General features: G+C 56.7%; 7 protein-coding genes across 7 annotated transcripts; 3 read left to right on the forward strand and 4 right to left on the reverse strand.

Annotated features, from left to right (window-relative positions):
* Positions 1-685: 685 nt before the first annotated feature.
* SCP_0301260 (hypothetical protein) lies at positions 686-3,205 on the forward strand (the record flags this gene model as incomplete). Its single annotated transcript, XM_027755523.1, has 8 exons — positions 686-871; positions 923-1,094; positions 1,157-1,168; positions 1,222-1,406; positions 1,466-1,734; positions 1,783-2,095; positions 2,156-2,491; positions 2,549-3,205. The coding sequence occupies 8 exons, from the start codon at positions 686-688 to the stop codon at positions 3,203-3,205; spliced, it is 2,130 nt and encodes a 709-aa protein (XP_027611324.1).
* Positions 3,206-3,521: 316 nt separating this feature from the next.
* On the forward strand, positions 3,522-6,735 carry SCP_0301270 (hypothetical protein; the record flags this gene model as incomplete). Its single annotated transcript, XM_027755524.1, has 6 exons — positions 3,522-3,678; positions 3,743-4,234; positions 4,285-4,551; positions 4,600-6,430; positions 6,503-6,625; positions 6,681-6,735. 6 exons carry the CDS (start codon positions 3,522-3,524, stop codon positions 6,733-6,735), a joined length of 2,925 nt encoding a protein of 974 aa, XP_027611325.1.
* Positions 6,736-6,990: 255 nt separating this feature from the next.
* SCP_0301280 (Sorting nexin-3) lies at positions 6,991-7,752 on the reverse strand (the record flags this gene model as incomplete). Its single annotated transcript, XM_027755525.1, has 5 exons — positions 6,991-7,056; positions 7,123-7,344; positions 7,414-7,457; positions 7,543-7,609; positions 7,681-7,752. The coding sequence occupies 5 exons, from the start codon at positions 7,750-7,752 to the stop codon at positions 6,991-6,993; spliced, it is 471 nt and encodes a 156-aa protein (XP_027611326.1).
* A 393-nt stretch (positions 7,753-8,145) lies between these two features.
* Positions 8,146-15,181, reverse strand: SCP_0301290 (hypothetical protein; the record flags this gene model as incomplete). The annotated part of the gene is made up of 6 exons (XM_027755526.1): positions 8,146-11,142; positions 11,203-12,122; positions 13,610-14,312; positions 14,381-14,883; positions 14,938-15,000; positions 15,064-15,181. The coding sequence occupies 6 exons, from the start codon at positions 15,179-15,181 to the stop codon at positions 8,146-8,148; spliced, it is 5,304 nt and encodes a 1,767-aa protein (XP_027611327.1).
* A 380-nt stretch (positions 15,182-15,561) lies between these two features.
* On the forward strand, positions 15,562-17,115 carry SCP_0301300 (hypothetical protein; the record flags this gene model as incomplete). The annotated part of the gene is made up of 5 exons (XM_027755527.1): positions 15,562-15,919; positions 15,976-16,262; positions 16,310-16,469; positions 16,545-16,561; positions 16,612-17,115. 5 exons carry the CDS (start codon positions 15,562-15,564, stop codon positions 17,113-17,115), a joined length of 1,326 nt encoding a protein of 441 aa, XP_027611328.1.
* Positions 17,116-17,544: 429 nt separating this feature from the next.
* SCP_0301310 (hypothetical protein) lies at positions 17,545-18,317 on the reverse strand (the record flags this gene model as incomplete). Its single annotated transcript, XM_027755528.1, has 5 exons — positions 17,545-17,629; positions 17,680-17,873; positions 17,924-18,061; positions 18,114-18,241; positions 18,311-18,317. The coding sequence occupies 5 exons, from the start codon at positions 18,315-18,317 to the stop codon at positions 17,545-17,547; spliced, it is 552 nt and encodes a 183-aa protein (XP_027611329.1).
* A 1,080-nt stretch (positions 18,318-19,397) lies between these two features.
* SCP_0301320 (glycosyltransferase family 2 protein) lies at positions 19,398-21,197 on the reverse strand (the record flags this gene model as incomplete). Its single annotated transcript, XM_027755529.1, has 6 exons — positions 19,398-19,541; positions 19,607-19,772; positions 19,834-19,946; positions 20,000-20,876; positions 20,940-20,961; positions 21,020-21,197. The coding sequence occupies 6 exons, from the start codon at positions 21,195-21,197 to the stop codon at positions 19,398-19,400; spliced, it is 1,500 nt and encodes a 499-aa protein (XP_027611330.1).
* Between the last annotated feature and the right edge of the window lie 1,068 nt (positions 21,198-22,265).

The raw sequence follows: 22,265 nt of genomic DNA on the forward strand, positions 1-22,265 counted from the left end.
CCTGGGAGCGAATATTCGACCATTGGAGTCTCCTCCACAGCTCTCCGGCTGAGCGACACCGCCGCCTTTCCGCTATCGGACCTTGCATCTCTGCAGCAAAATAAAAGGACAGCAACCAGATGCATGGAGGCCGGTGGCGGTGGCAGAGTGGACACTCTGCTTCAATCTTCGTGCCTCAAAATATCCTTGTCTGACCATACATCCAATACAGCAGGTATATATGGGGACATGGAGCTCAACCAGATATTCCAATTTAGACGGCGGACATCCCGTCCTCTACGCCCGTACAAGTGGCGAGACATTCTTTGCATGGCTGGTAAGAGTAGCGGTCTTCAGTGTAAGTTAATGTGGTCAATGTGGTAGTTGTAGGTTCATAGGCATCTTGTCAGCCTGAACACGAGCCACGGCCCAACGTATCTCTTGCAATTTGCCCTGGTTCTGCAGAAGGGACACGTCGTGGGAAATGGCCAGAGGGATGTTTGACACGCTAAGATTCAAGTCTCCAAACGATACTCCCTGTTTTGAGTTGCTTGGGGAATGATAGGATTAATACCAATATTGGCAAGCCGATGCGGAAGGACGTTTCGGTGCAACTTTGACATAAGCGCCCGAAGGCAGCGGCACCCACTCCTAGGTGTCTACCTCTGGTTACAACTTACAACAGTCCGCCATTCTGTTTACCAATATGTCAGACACGTCGCAGTTCGAGATGAACATCGCATACGACATTCTCTGCTCAATTGTTGACCATCCCACAATGTTGAGCATTCCTGTCCGCACAGGCATGCAGTGGGCAGAGCTAGCGGCTGAGATTGCACAGCATCCCTTAGTGGTATGGGGCATCGGAGCTCCTTTAGACCTGTACAAGCTGGTAGGTTGTATATTGTACATTGTTGTCCTTGTGCCTTTAACCTTTTTGCAGCGTGCGCCAACTCCTGAGGATGAGCTCCAGCAAGGATTACAGATAGGAGGCGTGGAAGATATCGCTGACAAAGTCAGGTCTTTCGCCGAAGTACCGCATGACATGACCCAGTTTCCCCGGGATAAAGTGCATGTCGTCGTCGTCGTGAGTCCACCGAGAAAGATAGCCGAAGGTCAGTGAAGCAGTCCATCTGTCCGTCGAGGAAGGCTCAATATCATTTGTACCTTGTCGCAGAGTTACCCCGCGGTGAGTGCTCCCGAGGTTTTGTGATAACGGTTCTGAATTCAGCATCATACCAGTCAACCAACCGGCTCAACAACAGTCAGCACTGGTTAAACTGTTACAAGTCGTCGTCGAAATACCCAACAAATGGTCGATGAATGACGTTATCAACAATGGCGGTGTCTTCCTGGATCGTAGTCATCCGGATTCGCAGAACATGGTGGAGATAGTCAACAGGTTGAAGGCGAAACGGACGTATCAGGTGACGCACTCTGATCCTTGGCGCCTCCGAGTGCAACCTGATAATCGACCAATCTTTAGGAAGACTATAATTGCCCCGCCTTTCAGAATGTCAGATCCCTTTCTCATTTCTCCCAATCGTTCATTTCCGTCGTGGAATCTCCCGGGACAGTGAAGGCCGACAACGAATTCGAGACATTCTATCTTGTCCTCCGGCGCTTTAGCAACGATGCGCCCCTGGTGCGAGAGGACACATCCTCATCCTTGAAAGCGAGCAGTTTCAAGGTGTATTTCATCCATTCTCCTTTCTTCTCTGGCAGTACCCAGAGTGATGCTTTACAGTATAAGGAGTAAGTGACACCACTTGAGAGCATGCCAGACTAATGATTCACTTTCAGACAATCGTGCTGGCAATTTCCGATGTTTGTTATGATGCATGACAAACCAGGCTACAAGCGAAAGTTTCACCCGAACAGCGATTTCAGTGTCGTCCTCCGCGGATTCCAATGCCCTGTTATCCTGTCACAAGTTGTTTCACAGAATAACGAAATTGACCGATATCGCATGTTAGTGGAAGCTATCGTTGCTGCACGTGTGGGCAAATATCTCTCGAAGGCTACTTCTCAGAAGCAGTTTTTTGTGATTGCAATTTACCTCACAGCTTCTCTGCAAGTGAATAGGTATATTGTGAGCGAAGACTCATCACCACAGGTAAGAGTGAAACATCTCGTCTCCATTGCATCCCAAGCTCTGATGAGGGTCAGTCTCCAGAAGATCAATATCGAGCACGAAACCTTTGACCTCTGTGATCCAAGTCGGGCAGCTGAGTTCCTCCGGGAAATGTACAACTTGAAGTCATTACTGGATGAGCTTGCAGTGGAGCTTGATGTGAAGAAATGTGCCCATTTGCAGGAGATTGAGGAGGCTGCATCGAAGATGCTTTCCCTTCCCCGGCTGGACCACCTGCCACCAGCAGAATCTCTGAGAACAGCGGAAGAATATGATGAATCAATGGAGCCCAGTGATGACATAGGCGTATTCAATACCGATGTCGTTCGTTCTGTTCTCAACCAGGCAAACTGCAAGATCGACTTCGTCGGATATGGGGTATGTTTGCAGAATCTGTTATGTGCACACTTCTGTATGAACCGAAGTTCTTTCCAGTATCCCCATGTAGCTTCCGTTGTCCGAAAGGATGCTCGTGAAACTTCGGCCGGATTCCTCAAGTTTGTCAAAGATGGAAATGCAGAAGTAGAAATCCTGCAATATCTCTCTCGGATTGATTCGCCCGCCAACCATACCATTCGCCCCGTTCGTGTCTGGCCTATAGAAGGAGGCATGATTATTTCAATGCCCCTTGGAGGTGGCTGGATCACTTACCTCGATCTCAATGCACATCTTTGGGGAGCTTCGCAACAACTGTTCGAAGCTGTCGGATTTATGCACGATCACGGTGTGGCACACATGGACCTCAAACCGGGGAACATTGTTATCCCCCCCATCTACGGAAGGCTGTCTATCATTGACTTCAGCATTGCTGAGCGCGTCAGAGGTCCAGGATACAAACTGAAGGGTTACGCAGGCACGAGAGGTTATACCGCTCCCGAGGTCGGTCGAGTGGCTTATTGCCCTATCCGCGCAGACCTGTGGTCGTGCGGTAAAGTGATTGAAGAGCTTTGTGAGGGTGTCAAACTATCTTTCGCTCGTACGTGGCTACGTCAGGTCAGCACGCGCCTTATGGACAACGATCCAGACAAGAGGCCGATGATGACGGAGATCCTTCAGGCCATGTCGAAGGTTGGCAGTAACAGTGAGCACTAGCTCGAGCGTCAGATCGGTGTAGTTGTCGAAGGCCGGATCAGTAGTGTTCAGTGCATACAAGTAGATTAGCAGCTGTGAATGCCCTACAGTAATCCCTGGATTTTGCTTGTGAACATACCGCGTATTGACGACGCCTCGACTTGGACATCTCAGAGCTGGACAGGACCGCTATCTGGCCGTCACTCGACGCCGCGGTACAGTATCTTTCCACACACGGCCACACACGGTCACTTCTATGCTTCTTTGCAATTATAATTGGACTGGAGAGACTTCCAGAGTCTACCATTGCGTGGAATCCCACTGATTCATCACCGGGATGGGCAGCTACGAGGGAGCATTCAACTCCAGCGTGCTGGAGCTCGTCGCTCCGCAGGAGTCCGTTGGGTTTCCCAGTGGATACGGCGAGAAGGAGGCTGCAGAATGGCTAGCCCGTCTTCATGAAGAGGGTTCGGACAGGAAGGTGGCATTCTTTGGTGACGTGCATACTTAGTACATGTTCTCCTACCCATCGCGCTCATGCATTTATTTACTCCCCAGACGAAAATCTTGCCCTGATTCTGACCATCCGTTTCCCGCACGACTCCTTCGAGGACGCTTCCCAGGCAAATGCAGCGGCGAAGCCAGACCCTCCCCTGCAACTTCTTTCCTTCCTCGCGCATCTCCAAGTCTCCTACGAAGCGTCTTACATCTCTCCCACCGCCCCTGCCGCGCTCTCTGCAACTGCACCAGAGATCGCGCGACCACCTGTTCCCCCCCGCACAACGTCCATGGGTAAGAACAAGCCTGCGCTCCTGCAGGCGAAGCAGCACCCCTCCATTTTTCCGCCGAACACTCCGCTGCCTATCCCTGCTGCTGCCAAGTCCGACCGTAAGTACGTTCAAGCACAGGGCATGCTTCTCGCATCAGGCGTATGGGGCGAGGATTTGCTCGGGAACAACCCGTCGGCCAACTCGCAAGATGCCTTTGCCCTCCTGTGGGCACCGGAGACGCAGGAGTGGGTAGCTGTGTATAGGCTGTCGGTGCTCGTCTGTGAGTGTTGCCAACTCAAAGGCTCTCCTTTGTAGCTCAGTGCTCTTCAGCGTTTATGGCGACCAAGATACCGGATCCACTGCTCTGTCTGACGGTGTCGGCGACGCTGCGCGAGAAACCGCTCGCCATGACCCCCTCACGTCATGCCCTTGCCGCTTTGATCGACACTGTAGGCGGGCTGCCGAACGTACTCGGCCAGGTCATGTCGCCCTCGAAGGCCAACGGTCCGGACACTGAGGGGAATACTGAGGATGACGGTGACGACGTGCACCTGTATGGGCTGGAAGAAATCAATCTCCTCGAAAACCTCAATTTGGGTGCGTTCGCCTTCTACCCTCCAAGTTGCTCGCTAATACCTTCCCCAGACCCGACCTTCGCCTCCTCGAACCTCTCGCTCCCGTCCACGCGTCTCGGGCCCAATACTCGCGTTTCCGCATTCTCACTTCCACCGAAGTCGCTCCCTCCCATTGTGGATACGACCTCTCCCTCGACCCCGACCGCCTCGCGCCCACTCACACATGCGACGCTTCGCAAGTCGTTCCGCAAGACGATGGCGACCGCATCGGGGTTCCGCGTGCGGATGCGCACCGTGTTCGTACCGTACTTCCTGCTCCCCAAGACGAGCAAACCTCCGCGCGATGGCGGCGGTGTGGAGGACGACGTCGATAGTGACCCAGATGCGCTCCAGGCACGCGACCAGCGGGAGGCGGGGAACGAAGAACACACAGTCGTGCTCAGCGTGGAGATCGAGAACGCGTACACGGACGAGCTCAGAGGCTCATCTGCATCCCCGCCGTACAACTTCGCCGTCGAAGACGTGGTCGTCAAGATCGGCGGTTCGGGTGCGCGGACGGTGCTCGTGCCGTGGGGAACGGAGGACCCCGCGGACATCTTCCCGATACACATCGCGCCTTCGGAACAGGTGAATCTTCTCTACGCCGTCTCGTTCCTGCGTGGTCCAGAGGTCGACGAGTTTTCGCTCGCTGGGACCTCGGCGAAGTCGGATCCTGTCGCGGCTGCGATGTCGGAGAAGGAGCTACAGCGGTCGGTGACGATCAATATCCACGGCCGTCCATTCGAACGGGTAAAAGGGCATCCAGAGGAAGAGACCGAGTCGCAAGAACAAGAGGTGCTGTCGTACCCTACCCGTGTATATCCCTCCCGCTGGAACTGTGTTCTCGACCTTGCCTCCCGTCCCCCACCCATGCCTCCAGGGACGGAGACGCCCCACCACTCCGTGCTGCCCACACCCGCTTCCCCCTTCCCTTCGATGCCAACCCCCACACCCGGCCAACCCGGCCTATCTATTAATCGCTCAAACGTTCTCCAAGTGGGCTCAGCGGGCAGCTCACGTTCGTCCACCCCCGCCGTCGCAGGCAACAAGCGCTTCGCCAGCGCCTTCGACACACCCCAGACAGCGCTGGACGCGCGCGCCCAGTCATACGCACGCATGCCGCGCTCGCCCATCAACTACCAAGGCGCGACCGCGATGCTCAACCCCGCGAACCAGCCGCAAACCTCGCCCCAGCAGCAGCAGACGCAGGGAACGCCGACCCTCACGAACCCCTTCGACCGCCGCACGTCCTACCTCCCGCCCTCCATCACCTTCGAGTCCACCTACGCCCGCTCACCGACGACCTACAACGCTCCGCAGAGCCCGCCCGCGCCCGTCCCGCCCTCCTTCTCCTCCCTCGCCGCCCCGCCAGAGGACGCAGAGCCGCGCACCCCCGCTTACCCCGCCTACCCCGGCTCGCCCCCGCCCCCTCCACCGACTCCATACTGGCAGGCGCCGCTCGCGCAGCAGACGGGGGCGGGCGCCGTGGGCCCGAGCGTCGAGATCCGGCGCGAGCGCGGCGGGGTGCCGCCCACGCCCGGCCCGCGCGTGGGCGGGTTCGGGATGGGCGCGGAGGGCCCGGGGGCGGGAGCTGGTGCGGGGGCGGCGGGCGAGCCGATCGTCGTGTCTGTGGGGCTGCTCCCGATGCCCGCGCGCGGGGACGCGGGGGGCCGGGGGGAGCCGGGGGGGATATACCCGCTTGACCAGTTCACGCTGGATATTTTTGTGTTCAACCAGTCGTCGTGGACGCGGCGGTTTGAGGTGAGCTGTCCGGAGGAGCGGCGGCGGCGGCGGCGGCGGCGAGGCGAGGGGAACGTGGGTCCGCCTGGGATATTGCCGCTGGAGAGCAGGGTGCGCGTTGGGTGAGTCGCGTCGGTGTGCAGTTTGGGTGTTTTCGGGGAGCTCATGCGGCTTTTCTTGTATTTCTTCTCCAGGCCGCTGCTGCCGTCGACTTGCCAGTCCGTGCGGATGGACTTCTTGGCGCTCGCGCCTGGCGTGCACTCTGTCGACACGCTCACGCTGACGGATGTCAGGACGGGGTTCACGATGCATTTGAAGTAAGCTCCTCGACTTCGATTTTTTTCCCACCTACTGAGTGCCTCGCGTCTCCAGATCCGTTATGGACGTCGTAGTGCTTGAGCCCCCTCCCGAGGCGGCGTCGAAGTGATAGCAGTGGCACATAACGTAGTACATGGTGTATATACATTCATTCCGACCGCATTTATCATAATCATTCGCTCTCCGAAAATGCACGCTACCAGCGACGAAACGGACGCCTACGCATATATAGATAAGGGGATAGGATGGACGCGGAGAAGCCGGACTTTATACAGATGGTCATAAGGGAAGAAGCAGAACGCAACAAACGGCGAGCAGACAACAATGAAACCGTAAACCGATACGCAGCGTCCCTACACAGCGACTAAGCCCACTGGCTCTTATCCCACGCCGGGTCCTGCAGGAACGCACACAGAACCTTGCTGCCCGTCTGCACCACACACACCATCACAGGTCAGCCACGCCATCAACAGAGCAAACCGGAATCAGCGCGCACCTGGAGGAGGGGGTGGCCGGCGACGACGGTGAGGAAGCGCTCGAGGCCCTCGCGGCGCGCCTCGATGACCTCGTCCGAGAAGCGGTTCGTGAAGACCTTGCCCGGGAGCGGGGGGATGTTCACGCGCGTGGACTCGTGCTCGAGGATGTCGCGGAAGGCCTCAAAGTCGGAGTAGCGCCGGCGCACGAGGGAGTGGCGCAGCTTGAATGCGGGGATGTTCGTCTGCGGCGCAGCCAGCGGAAGATCAGCGTGCGGAGTCGACCGGCAGGGAGTGGGAGGGAGAAAGCGCACCTTGCACACGATCTCGTAGTCTGTAAACATTTTGCGCCCGAATCCTGCAAATCCAAAAAAAAAACACCGCCGCTGAGCACCCGACGACGACAAAAAAGAGAGAGAGAGAGCAAAAAAAACATCGCGCACCGTGCGTCTGCGGATTGCGCACCTCGATCTCCAGAAAGCTTTCCGGAACGCTATACATCTCCTCGATCTGCAGGGACGGACAGAGATGCCTGTTCGTGTGTGTGGCTCGCGGCTTAGACGTGGGGGAAGTGCGCTTACGGTCTGCTCGCGGCCACCAAGGCGTGGCTCGTCGAAGACGCTGCTGCGTGCAAAGGGCGATACGGCCGTCATCGTGCTGGGTGGTGAGGGAGAGAGGTCAACTCGACGCCCGCGCTGTCCACCCCCGGAGCATAAAAGCGGACCAGCCGCCCAGGGGCCCGTGGGAAACACCGCCACCGATTCCAGAACGCTCGCAACTCAGTCACATCATGATGCGCATAGGCATTAATCTGCATAGATACATACAAAAAGCGTAGGCCAAACATCGTATATCGACAGGTATGGCGGGTCGTTAGTAATGTGCGCACGCGGACGCTCAGATACACAAGCAAACGATATACAAACAATTCAGAAATGAGTAGATAGCAGACTCTGCAGAAACACAGCCCAAGATATTTCCTGCAAAGCCCAACGCAGTATCAGCACCCACCCAGACCAACACAATAAAATAAAATAAAACTCACATCACCCACGCGGAGGCAAGCTATACCGCCGATCATCTCTCCCATACGCACCGCGCCCATACGGCGGCGGCGACCGCGGCGGCGGCATCCGCCCCACAGCCTCGCGCCTCTCATACGCATACCCCCCCTCTCTCGTATCCACATACTCGCGCTCCCGCGCGATCCCGCCCGCAGGCGCACCACCCGCATACGCCACCGGTGGCGCGCGGTCGTCATAATACCCCGACGCCGGCGCCGCATACTCCGCAGGCGGCGGCGGCGGCGGCGGCGCACGCGGGAGCTCGCTGGTCGCAGGCGCAGGCGAGTAGTACGCCCCGGCCGGCGCGTACGCATCGTCCCGGGGGCGCTTGATGGGCGGGCGCAGGTCGTCCGGCGCGCGGCGCAGCGGACTGGGGCTCCGCGGGCGGATGCGCGAAAACGCCGGCGGGGGCGGCGTCTCCACACCGGCGTACCGGGCTCGTTCCATATCGCGCGCGTACCCACGGTCTTCTCCGGGGTATCCATCCGTCAAGCGCGAGCTCAGCGGGCGCGCACCGGGCGGCGGTGGTGGTGGCGGCGGCGGCGGCTGGTCCGCAGAGACCCTCCGCTCGCGCTCCTCGCGGGTCTCCCATCCGTTACTCGACACCGCATCCCTTTCCACATACCTCTCGCGCTCATACTCGCGCCTCTCCCACCCACCGCGCACACCCCGCACCTCCCACTCGTCGCCATACCCCCCGCGTTCCTCCTCCCGCCAGTCCCTCCCATATCCCTCCACAGCAGGCGCACGGCGCGCCGAGTCCTCAGCGAACGCCTCGCCAGCAGGGGGCGCCCACGCGCGCGGCGGCGCATACGGGTCCGGCGGGGGCGGGGCCGGCGACGGCGCGCGGCGATACGGAAGCGGGCGCTCCGCAAAGCGCGGCGAGTCGACATCCATCATGTCCGCCCCGCGTCGCTCCGCATACCGCTCCGGCTCGCGATACGGCGCGCGCTCGCGCACGTCGGGCCGGACGGGCGAGCGCGTCCTGGAGCGCGGCTTGAACGCGCGGGGGTCTTCGCGCGCGAGGGACTGCGCGCGTGAGGTGGGGAATGGCCCGGGACGAGACCCGACCGGCGTGACGGGGCGCGCGAAGCGGTCTTCGATGGGTGCGCGCGCGCGCTCGTCCGGGCGCGCCGCACGCTCTGGCTGGGCGGGAAGTGGCGGCCGGGCAGGTTCAGCGAGGAGCATATTGCGATCGTCCGCAGGGACAGGCCGGGCAACACGGTCACGGTCAGGAGCAACAGCAGCAGCTGGAAGAGGCGGGGGCGGGGGCGGACGCGTCGCCCGCTCTTCCGCAGGCGGCGGCGGGGCAGCAGACGTAGCAACAGAAGTAGCAGCAGCAGCAGCAGAAACCGCGTGGGAGAGCCTTTCCTCGAGAGCGGGGCGCGGCCCGCGCTCGTCCACACCGGGGCGCGTGCTCGGCGTGCGGTCTTCCGGTCTACCAGCAGTACTAGCACTCAGCCGCTCGTGGAGGGGCACCGGGCGAGTCAGGCGGTCTTCCAAGGGCACCGGTGGGCGTACATTCCTGTCTTCGACATGAGGCGGTACACGGCCGTTGCGGTCTTCAACAGATCGGGGAGCAGCTGAATCTGCAGGAGCAGCAGGGACAGGACCAGGACGTGGGTTGCGGTCCTCAGACACCGGAGGGCGGCGATCATCGCCTGGCGGGGGTCTTACCTGGCGGTCTGCGCTTGGAGGAAGAGGTGGACGACGGTCATCAAGCGGAGCCCGAGCCTGCCTATCTACGTTGGACGGTGGGGGAAGAGGCGTGCGACGGTCGTCTCCGGGTCTTACCTGTCGCTCTGAGACTGCAGCAGCGGGAGGCACAGGCGGACGGCGATCATCACCAGGGCGCAACTGCCGGTCCCCAGCCGGGGGAGGCGGCAGCGGTCGGCGGTCATCCAGGGGTCTCAACGGACGGTCAGCTGCGGAAGGTGGAGTAGGAGCACGGCGGTCATCAGGAGGTCTCAATGAGCGGTCAGCCGCAGCAGGAGGCACAGGTGGGCGGCGGTCATCCAGTGGTCTGTAAGGGCGGTCATCCAGTGGTCTGTAAGAGCGGTCCACAGCACCCGACACCGGCGAGCGGTGGTCGTCCCCAGGTCTCAGCGGGCGGTCAGCAGGAGGAGGTCCACGGCGGTCATCAGGCGGCAGCGGTCTGCCCTGCGCCCTGCTGGGCGAGCTGTCCAGTGCAGGCCGTCCGTAGGAGCGTTCATCAGTCAGCGGGCGCAGCTGGCGCGAGTCAGAGCTACGGTCATCGTTGGCGCGCATTTCCGCGGGTTTTTCGTAGCGGCGCACAGGCTCATACCGAGACTCATACGGACGGCGGGTATCTGGCAGCGGACGCGGACGGTCATCGTTGCGGCGGTCATCGCGGAACCGCGAATAATCCGGGCGGCGGTCCCGATCCCGCTCGCGGTCCCAGTCTCTGTCCTTCTCACGCTCGCGCTCACGTTCGCGCTCTCTGTCCTTGTCGCGGTCGTAGAATCGCGCTGCAGAGAAGCGCCCATTGTGGTCGTTGCCGTTGCCGTACCGCGAGTCTGCCAGACGGCCGTTCGAGCCGGGGCGGTCCTCGAAGCGCGAGGAGGGCTTGTCCTCGGCGCCGTTGCGGTATCCCCAGGCGGGCTCACGCGCGTTGCGCACGTCATCCTTGTCTCCGTACGGCGGGGGCTTGCCAGAGGACGGGAGGTCGCCGGGCGGCTTCGTTCCTTGCGCCGCAGACTCACTAGCCACAGACTTTTCCGACGGCGCGCGGCCGAGGGTTGGATCGTATTTGGGTCCAGGCGGGCCTTGGCGTGCGCTGTCGGTGTTGCTCGCATCATAGCCTGTTGCACGCTGGGGACCTTCTGCAGCAGAGGGGGGAGGCTTGGAGTCGAGAGGCTTGGCACCGGCGCTGGCAGGTTGTGCAGCAGGAGTAGAGCCACGGGCGGAGTCATACCTCTGGTCGGCGCCGTAGCGTGGCGCAGGGGGCGCTTGCGCATTCTGTGAGACAACAAGAGGATCAGCGGTCAGGGAGACGGTCGGAGCACGGGCGCGCAGCACATTGTTATTAGGCGGGAGCGAGTCGCTCACTGATTGCTGTCCGGCGGGCTTCCGTTGGGCGTCCCACGGTTCAGAGGGCTGAGATCTGAGCCTACGCAGCTGCTCGCCAGAAGTAGCACCAGAGAGAGCACCGTTGCTGCCAGCGTTGTTGTTGCTAGAGACGTTGTTGTTGTTGTTGTTCCCGTTGTTGTCGCCGACGTTGGGAGCGAGGACAGGCTTCGCGGCGTCTGTGGGGAGGTCCTGGGAGATCTGCTCTGGATGTGGTGGGACTTGTGTGGTTGCCCTGGGACCGAGATAGAGCTTTGCAAGGGTGGCAGGCTGGGGCACGGCGCGGAAGAACTCGTGCTGGCCGTTCTTGATGGACTCCTTGAGCTTTTCGAGGACCTCGAGGTCGCTCTGGCCGGGGGGCGGCGGTGGCGGCGGCTGATGGAAGAACGGCTGGGGCGGCACGGCTGGGTGCGGGGGCACAAAGGCGGGGCCGGGGAGCGGGGGCATGTAGCCGGCGTACGGGAAGGGCGCGAAGGCGGGCTGGAGGGCGTAGCCGGGCGGCGGCATGCCGGGGCCTTGGGGGTGGCCGGGCTGGGCGCCGGCGGGGACGGAGAAGGGGACGTTCATGCTGTCGTCGTGGGTGGGCGTGGAGAGGAAGGAGGACTCAGGGCCGTCGGTGAGGGTGGTGACGGTGCGCTCGCGGTTGATGACATTGCTCCGTCCCTTGCGCTTCTTGTTTTGCCTTGTCGACATTTGGCGGTCCACAGATCTCCTGCTAGCCTGATCCTGAATACTCTCTAGCTCCGCGCAGAACCACGCACAACGCTCGCTCTCCCTCGTATCCTGTGCTCGCTCAGCGGCGAGAGTATTTGCCAGAAGAATAATAACACAGCGGAAGTAAAAGACAAAGGTGACGTGTGCAAAATTCTCATCTGATCCCCACCGATAGATCATCCGTTCAAAACCAAAGTCACACGTCACACAACTCCCCCCATCCTACCCTACGAGTCCCCAAAATGCAGACGTTCGCGAGCATGCGCCGCATTGCGGATAGCGAAGCTGCATTCGGTGCTTGGTCTGTGCGCCCTCGACGCGTCGCCTTCGGGCATTCTGCGGACTAGGCCTTCGCTATTGTAGTCACAGCGTGACATCCACGTGCCAAAAAATACACGAAAGACGCCCAATTTAGGCGACTAGCACCGCGAGACGTAAATGCCCTGTTCAATGGTCTCGTACCCAGACGGTTATCTCATCGCACCCTACCACCGCAGATAACACGTCTGGGGCAGTTTGATAGAGCCCTCCTACCTTACAGTTGGCGCCCGTTAAGCGCCAGATAAGCGACAGACCATGGGCTAGGTCTGTGCCGAATCAGGCAACTGTTGCGAAGCTTGAATGTCCTCCTTCATTGAAGATCAAGCTATCATAGGCATGCACATCTCAGAACTAGCATGAACACTGTATAGTAATGCTGTAAATGCCTCTAGAAACATTTTAGCACCACAGGAAGCCCGAGCATATTTTCAGCCAGATTCCTTGACATTTTCACTCAAAGTAGCTGGCTTAATGCATTTCCGGTGCTCCTTTGTGTCAGCGCGAGCTCAGAGTATCCGGGCCATCTCAGAAAAGCTTCAGAGGTTCTCGGGAACTCACTCCCATCAAATCTCCTCAAAAAATACATGTAAACTGGGCATAGAGATCAAAAGTCGCGCTCAATGAGTGGGCAGGCACATAATTAAAGAAGCACATAAGCGAGGCTTCTCGAGCGGCTAACGGGCGCTAACTGTAAGGTAGGAGGGCTCTATCAAGCTGCCCCAGACGTGTTATCTGCGGTGGTAGGGTGCGATGAGATAACCGTCTGGGTACGAGACCACTGTTCAATTACATATGTCCCTCCCTAATTTCCCTACTTTGATCGCCTCGGCAGGTGCCTTATTTTAGACCCGCATCTCGGCTAGATCGGAGTTTGCAGTTGCTCGCGCTCTGCTCTGTGGATGCGGGCTTCCCTCATTTTGCTTGGATTTTGGATGGTTTGAAAGCTAATCATGCCCCGAAGAACACTGGGACCTTTCGTATGAAGAATGCATGCATGATCTTGCATACAAAGTGTTGAGATATTTTTGGCACATCTTTTACATAATGCCGAAGATCACGATGAGTGCCAAGCCGAGAGTAGGGAAAGTAGGGAGGGACATAATTGAACAGGGCAAAATAAGTCTGGTCCGTCTTCAGAGCTACTTCAGTGATTACATGCTACTATGGGGCTCGAGCATCGCCAGTTGGTGCATGTCATGTTCCTTCTGTATAAAACCACCACGCACAACACCCTCGTGCCATGTTATCTGTGTGTCATTTAACACTGCAGGATATTGCACCTTTCCCTCATCTCCACACCAGTCAAAGTCTATAAGCATCGCACCTTTCTGCCCTGTCCCTGCCCAATCAACGACCATGACATTGGGAGGACGAAGGTCACCAAACACCAAGTGGGCATCATGCAGCAAGCATACAGCTTTCTTGATATCGTCCAGGATGCTTTGGCGGACATTTGCGGGGATGCCATCCCATGTGAGTTCAAACAAAGTCCTTGCTCCCACTAGATCCATGACGACCACATGCATCCCTCCTCCAACCGACTCGAAGCAGTGGAGTGCAGGAGCAAGACCATGCTGCACAAGCAATCTATGGCCTCGGCTCGAATAATCCTTGACGAACTTCACCGCAACTCTGTCACCCATATCGGTCTTGGCCTCAAACAATGTGGAACCAACCCTTTCATCCTTGGATCCTATCCGACCCACATATGCAAGATGCACGTCCCGATTGTCCTTCCGGTACGAATTGAAGTAGGGGTATACGAAAAGACGGGTGTTGTCAGTCGGGAGTCGTAAACCCTGATAGAAGGTCTGCAACTGTTCCAAGCAACTCTTCAGAGTATTGAAGACCCGGGCAGCAGCAACAACACGTTTATTAAGATGAGGGGTGCCACCTAGCCAGAGGAAGTCAGTGAGGGGTTCAATGAGGACATCATCTGCAATAACAGCCCCCAATATACAGACATAAGGGCCTACTATCGCAATGATGAAGGTGGGACAGCAGCAGACAGATGCCCATCCCTGAAGCTAAAACAAGCAAAGCATGTCAGAAATCGTGGACCGGAGCCAAACTTCAGAGAGACTGTATCATGTACCTGCTGCCATTTCACGAAACCCAATGCGCCCTGGACAGCTGTGTCTGTCCCGCTGAGCCCCATTTCATTCTTGTACTCCATGATGGCGCACAATGCATTCTTTTTAAACGGAGGGCAAAAGGCCACAACAGCGCCATCATTACAGGACCCATCGCCCGGCGACATCGGATGGACGGACATGCCAAGCAGTCCACAGAAGAGTTCATTGATTTTGTTCTGCCGCAGCAGCTCGTCCATATAGAACTCTGATGAAAGCTGAAAGATTTCGTGCATTGCTTTCAAGATGTTGGCGGATGGAATGGTGCTGGGATCAGCCGCATGATCCAAAAATTCAGCAAAAACAGGGTGGTAGATGGAGATAGGAGGGCCGGTGCAGTCTAAAGGGCGGCCATTTTTGATCCGGGTCTCAGAATCGGCCTGCAGTTGACGAAACTCTGATGCCCTGGCACCCGTGGACGGCGCGGGGAGTTTTGTCTTTATGGCCATGATGACGTGCTTGTTATCTGGGGGGGACGACGTGTGGCAGTGAACGAACTTCTGTGCGTGCGAAGACATACCTTCAACAACCTTTGCACATTTTGCAACAGATGTATCTGTATCCTCCTCCCTACGTCGCTTCTCTACAAGACATTCCCTGAGTTCAGAACCAGCGTTACGAATGAGCTCGATATGGTGAAGCTTACTGTCAGCAGGAACCGTCACAGCAATGTGTAGGCACAAATTATCAGGCGGCACCGTGAATGATGTTGAAATACGATCGAAAGGCTCGAGCTTCATCGCAATTGTCTTGATGTCCTTCATCGGCAGGTCATTCGCAAATGCTCTGAATTCATTCGCAGGAATTGGTCGCTCGAGCTAGATGTGGGACCAAGACTCATCAGTGCTTGCGGCTGAGACAATCATAGCAAGATGACAAACCTTCCAGAGCGCCAGTGTGTTACAGTCGCTTGCAAAAGTCGTGAGAATCCCGTGATTTTTTTTTAATTTCGCGCGTCGCGAAGTTCGACCAAAGGCGTCGTTGTAGCTCATTCATTACTCTAGCTATGTATGTAGTATGTATCGTGTACCAACAATAAAAATAGCCCGCAGACACCTGTGCAGAAATCGGGACTAACGGTGAACTCGGAGCACCGCGGTGGCAAATTTTGTGTGCGGTACACTGTCTCTCTGCTTCCTACTTCATGGCCAGGCACGGACGAAAGTCTGGTCATCTAACTGCTACACGGAAAAAACCTGGTCGACCTCCTGAGCAACCTGCGGAACTTGGACCAGATCCCAAACTTACACATCTGCTTCTCAAATTGCCTCCGCATCTTCCTCCCTCGCATCCGCCAGTGCAATCTCTCATCGAGAACTATATCAGTCCATCGTCTTCAAGCAGTAACGAGGATGTTCTGTATGGAGCGCAGGTGACACAGGATGATAACGATGATGGCGTTGTTCATAATTCTGAGACGGACGGAGATGACATCACTGTTACGGAACCAGCCTCTCAGTCAACTCAGGGAGATCATGGGAAGGTTATAACACCCCTACATGGTATGTCATCATTTATTCGTATTGTACAGGCCTTGATCTACATTCCACACACTCAGCACAACCGGTAGAAGTAGAATACATGGTGCCGAAGCATGACGGAAAGGCTATGAAGCGCGTACCGTTGTCTTCGGCCATGACCTGGGATATTGTCCATGAGCGGCTGCGCATTGTGATGGGATATGACAATGTCGACGACATGGCGCTCTCGTATCGCCTCTCCAAGGATGCCAAGTCTGTCCGCAAGAGCCTCGAAGATGACAATGACTATCAGGGCATTGTCCAGTCCATGCAGAGTCATCGCCGGAATACCCGACCTCAGCAAGTAATTATATTGGATGACAGTGTATGTATCATCTTCTGATGCTTGCCAAGCTCTCACCTTCCAGATAGGTGAATGATTCAGAGCAGGAGTTGTCACAGCCCAAGGGTTCGCACAAGAAGGCACCCGGGATGAAAGCAGCCGCAGTCGCACATGCTTACGCCACTGTAGAGCATCAAAGCCAAATTGATGAAGTGGTGGAGGAGTTGAAAAGGCAGAATCCGAAGTGTAGTGAGCACGCCATGTCATGTTGGCTAGGGCATCCGTCTGGAGAGCACGTCCAGCTCACGGAGATGCGTTTTGCAGCTTGGGCAACTGACATTGTGAGTGCTTCTGTCTTGGAAGTGCACTGTACTCATCTCTTTTCATTCAGGTCAAGCAACTGTCACTTCCAGAAATGGAACGCACAGTGACCTATACCCATCCACCGAACAACCGGATGTTTGACGTACCTCCCTCGTTTCGTCATCAGCATGCCCCATCGGTGTCGAAGGCCCCTTCCACATCTATGCCTGTTCCTCCAATCATTATCAACATGCCTGAGATGTCTGGTTCTCACAAACATCTTATAGTATCTCCATCATCATCTGATCCTGTCAATCCTGCTGATGCTCCTTGGCCATCGCTCACCGACTTCCTTCTGCATGCAGTAACTGTAGACCGTCACAGTCGGAACTATCCTGCATATGAGCCAGGTCTTCGTCAAGCTGACCTTCTGGGCCCGGATGACATTGAGAAGTGTACGGAGGAGGAGCTGAAGAAGCATTGTGATATTCCCATTGGTGCTGGTCGATTCTTGATACATGAGGCTAAACTGGTTTGCAAGCAGATTCGACAACAGGCACAGATACCACAGAAGCGTTTCCGATTTGACTAGAGTACAACTTTTGAATTAGTCTCTACTTTATTGTATATATCCAGTATCTTTGAAGAACCCATATGCATCATCAGGAGTAATATGATCAAGTCCTTCCATCAGAAATACCCATGGATGTGCAGGGCCGTTGGTGCACCTCATGGCTGCATGTCCTTCAATGTAGTTTCGTCGTATCCATTCCTTCAGTTCATGGAACAGTTCTTCAATGGGCTGTAAGTCTGGAGAATATGGTGGTAGAAATATGTAGCGCATTCCACTATAACCCAACACAAAAGTGAATATAATATAGTGGGAGCTATAAACAACTGACCGTTCTACAATCATGTCCAAAGTCTCTTCGGAATGATGGATGCTCGCATTGTCAAGGAGAATGACACTATTTGGTGCAGGGAAAGGATTCATTCGGTCAAGTAATGTATGAATGAAGTGTCAGAATGTGATTGCATTGAATGATCCTTCAACAATGTTGACATGTAGTACACCATCGAGACTCAATGCGGGCAGAACAGAATATCTACACATACAAATCATTAGCTCATAAAATGTCCTTATCAGCATACACACCGAATACCACGTTCCAATGGCACTCTCTCAGAAGCCCGTACACCACTATAGGACCAGCCGAAGTTCCGCGTCATGTTACGAGTGTCCACCGCAGCCTCATCGACTGACACCAACTGGGCTGCATCATATTGCTGCACCGTATCAACAAAAAGTGCACGCCTTGCGTGGTCGCGTTCACGAGCAATCCGAGCAAGCTTAGATAGCACATGAATACATCCCGCATGTCAATAAGTGTCCAACTCACTCGTTTATGTGTAATGCCATTCCGATGAAGATACCGGCAAAGAGCAGCCAATGATATGTCTACATTTTGCAGCTCCAATTCTTCCTTCAACTCATCAAGATAGATGTTTGGCTGAATCTCGCAAACCTCCAGAATGAACTGCAGATCATTTTGAGATCAGTTCATGTCAATGTACAGCAAAACAACTCACCTCAACGTCGTCTCGGGTGAGTGCACGAGGCCGTCCGCTGCGAGTGGAAGTGTCATTGAAGGAGCCGGGTTCATGTTGTAGGGTGTGATAAACAGTTGATCGCGGGAGGGCTAGGAGGTACTCAATCTCTGAAGCAGCAAATCCAAGGTGAGCAAGATGTAAGACTCGTTCGTGAAGGTCGGCAGAATATTGCATACCAGGCATGCTGATCGCACAAGGGAAAGATTAGTGCATCGAGAGCAGTAATCGGGCTGCCGCGGTGCTCCGAGTTCACGGTTAGTCCTGATTTCTGCACAGGTGTCTGCGGGCAATTTTTGTCATTTGCACGCGACATATACTACATACACAAGTAGAGTAACGAATGAGATACAGCGATACCTTTGGTCGAACTTCGCGACGCGCGAAATTAAAAAAAAATCACGGGATTCTCACGACTTTTGCAAGCGACTGTAGAATCAACACCTGCAAGCGCGTTCGCTAACTGCTGCCAAACGAGCTCTTGCAAGTCAATGACCCGTGAGTTCTTCATAGCCTTGACACTGATGGGCGACTCTTGGTGTTCCAAAAGGCAGTTTAGAGTGAACTTGTCCTCGTCGTTTGCCATGTCCGATGCCATTGTCGATCGCGAAGGGTAGCTAGTCGATAGAGAGGATTGCGGCGGGCCCCTTTTTGGGCTGGGGTTCATGCATCAGTCGGGGAACTGGCGAGAGCTTTGTTTTATTTTCACCCACTTCCATCGCTATCGACCTGTTGAATGGCAAATGCCCCAGACGTACGAATGAGGGTGGCGGTGAGGTGCATTCCCCGCTCACGGCGGGGTACGACACCACTCCTAGTCCGTCATCCATATTAACAAAAGTCCTATGCGTTTATATACAATGAGTCTAGCGTGGAGTAGGGGCGGTGGAGTCGAGTACCGAGTATCCAGAATCTGTAACGTATGACTATGATAAATGCGCTTCGTATAACTCTATATGGAACATCGTAACGTTGTAATATCGTCCCAGGGTGTAAATATTGCGAGCGAGCGGCCACGATATGCGAGGGATGCGTATGATATCCAAGACATGCGTATATGCGTGCATCAATCCGAACCAGAGTCAAGAGCCAGAGTCAAGAGTCAAAGAGCGATAAGGACGCGAGGTGGAGATTGCAGCGACAATCCGGAAGCAAGATACGTAAGCAACGATCCTGGACGAGAGATATCGCGTGTGCAGTGTGGGGCGTATGACCAGGGGCGAGCAGGCGGCACGCGAGCAGAGATACGAGCACCCAGGAACCAGATCATCGCATCTCGATAGGCGGCTGCTCGTACTGGCGCTGGTCGTGATACGCCGGCGCAGGGGGCCCCAGCTTCTCGTCCCCCGCGTCCGCGGCAGCAGTCGCCTTCGTCGGGTCGCCAATCCCCGCGCGCGTGCCCCAGCCCGTCTGTGCACACGAATCAGCGAAACCCGGGAGAAATCACAGGGAAAACGGTACGAGAAACTGCGCACCTCGTGCAGCGTGAAGAGCGCGTAGAGCTTCATGATGGCGAAGTAGTACCCGAAGAGGATGAACGCGGGCACGTAGATGATGTCCTGCGGGCGGTACCATAGGTGGGGGAGCAGCTTCGCCGTGCGCGTCGCCGTCAGCCACACCGCATAACTAGCGATCACGTTCCTAGTACCGGCGTCAGCCTCAATGAGCGCGCGGCAGAGGTAAGAAGGGAGGTGGCGCTTACCACCAGGGCAGGTGATAACCGCCGTCCGCGACGGGTATCGTGCTCTTGTAGACGACGTACGCGACGAGGCACGGCCCGACGAGGAGCGTGAGCGGGTTGAACAGCTTGTCGACCTGGCGCGACGCATGTCACACGAGCACGCACGCAGAAAGCAGGGCGGGCTCACCATCGTGTACGCGACGTACGGGTGCGCGGTCCATATGTACCTCTCCGTAAAGAGCGAGCGCATATCCGAGCGCCACGTATTCCGCGTCCAGCGGAGCACCTGCTTGAGGAACCGCCAGTTCGGCTTCATCGTGCTCAGCAGCTCCGCCTCCCTGCAGCACTGCACGTACGTGCCCCACCCGTGGCTGACCATCCAGCGCGTGAGGAACTTGTCGTCCCCCGAGTTGAGCTGGTAGCGGCCGAGCCAGTAGTCGTGCGTGAACCCGTGCAGGAACGCGGGGTCCTTGAGAATGACGGTGCGGTACGCGGCGGTGCGCCCAGACAGGCACGGGATCCCGCCGTCGATGTGTGTGCTCGACGCGATCTCGATGTTGCGAATGCTGAGCCGGAACGCCGCAAGCACCTCCCAGACGGTCATGCGCGCGCCGACGGGCTGCACGCGCTGCGAGGTGCCGACGCCGCCGATGCGCTGGTCCTCGAAGCACGCGAGGACGTACGGGAGCAGCGTCGGCGGCCAGATCGCGTCGTCGTCCGCGAACACGATGATGTCCGTGGTCGTGTGCTTGATCCCGTGCGCCATCTGCAGCCGCTTGTTGGCGTACGGTACGGTGAGCACGCGGATGCGTGCCGGGTCGACCGCGTCCGCGAGCTCCTGCAGCGGGCCACGCATGTTCTCCTCGGTCACGATGATGATCTCCTTCGGGCTGCCCGCGAGCCAGCTGTGCGCGGCCTCCTTGAACTCGTCGCCGGCGTCGATAGTGGGCACGATGATGGTGACATCCTCGGACGCGATATAGGTCGGGTTCTCTGGGAGGGGGATGGGCCGGTAAACGAGCGAAGCTGCTATACGGATGAGGTACCAGAGATATCTGTAAAATCTGTAGGGCAATAAGTAAGCCGTTGGAAGGCGGTATACAATGCGGGAAAGAGAGCAAACATACCCAATGACTCCAAGGGGAACGACTGAGCGAAAAAATCAGTTCTGGGTGGCAAGGCGCATGCAGTGAAGCAGGAGACTCACAGATAGGAAAATGGTCAGACGTCAGGCGTAACATAACTCGACGGTCGTGCAGGCTCACGCAATGTAGCGGGGTCAGAGACAGGCAGAAAAAAGAGAGAGGAGCGGGTGGGTCGCCGCACACGCGGACGGGGAGGAGGACGTGGCAGTGAACAGTTGGAGAGTCAGCCAAGAGTTTCATTTGGTGTCGCGTGCGCCCATTTTACTGTCGACCGCGCGACACAGAGTGGCGGCGCCGAGATTGAAATACGATCGATATCCTCTGGCCATGGCCTCCTCTTGGCATTCCGTATCATCCTCCCCGCGTCTTTATCACCCAACAAAACTTGAACTCTGTCCTGCTCCACCTATAGCGGCCAATGTCTTCGCGTTTTGCGGTGCACAAATCTTCATCTCCGGAGCGCGAGGTTACCCAGACCCATTTGGGATGAGACTGATGCTTGCCGGGTGTTGAATAACTTCCATGTATTTGATTTAGGCTTCGAGGCCGTGCGGTACCGCTGACGGTACCGGCGCTGCACGTGATCATTTTGTCGCCTAAGACGTTCCTCGGTGTCCGCGGCAAGAACATTATCCCACCGTATGAATGCATTCACTCAAGGCGACGGCCCACACGCGAGCTGGACGATACGTGCATGGGCCGCGCGCAGGGCTGCCACGTCCAGTCTCCTCGCCGCAACTACCGCCCCACTTGGAGAGATGATCAACTTGGCCAGGCACCCGGAATTGAGATTGGGACGCCTCCATCGGTACACGCGATGAATGTCCGGCCCTTCTCCTCGAGATACGCGTCTTCTCTAAATGTTTTACATCACCGGAGTCCACTTAGAACAGCTGCGTGATGCATCGTGCCATGATCTGTTCCACCCATCGCCGCCCAGCTCCAGCAGCATGACTTCGGTCCCCATGGTACCGCCGGTCCCGCTGCGCGATTGCCGCCACGAGGAGGAAAGAGATCTGCCATCACCCACAAATCTTAGCCGGCGTAAAACTACGCGATGAGCGCACCTCCTGTGCGGCCAGCTATCTACACGTTCGTCGACGAGCATCATGCTGTATCGAGCAGTCCTGTTGTCGTGATTATCTCTGGAACACCAGCAAGCTACTCACTGATCTTCGTTGAGAACTTTGCGTGAGTATCATGGTTCATGTCCGTATTGTGTCGCCGAGAAGTGTTTTCAAATGTGGGATCGAGACAGGACCGCGCCAAGGGGGTGTATGCAGCGCATCCATATAGTGCAATCTCAGA

This window comes from Sparassis crispa (assembly GCF_003851025.1).
Source record: "Sparassis crispa DNA, contig_000002F, whole genome shotgun sequence".
NCBI lineage: Eukaryota > Fungi > Basidiomycota > Agaricomycetes > Polyporales > Sparassidaceae > Sparassis > Sparassis crispa.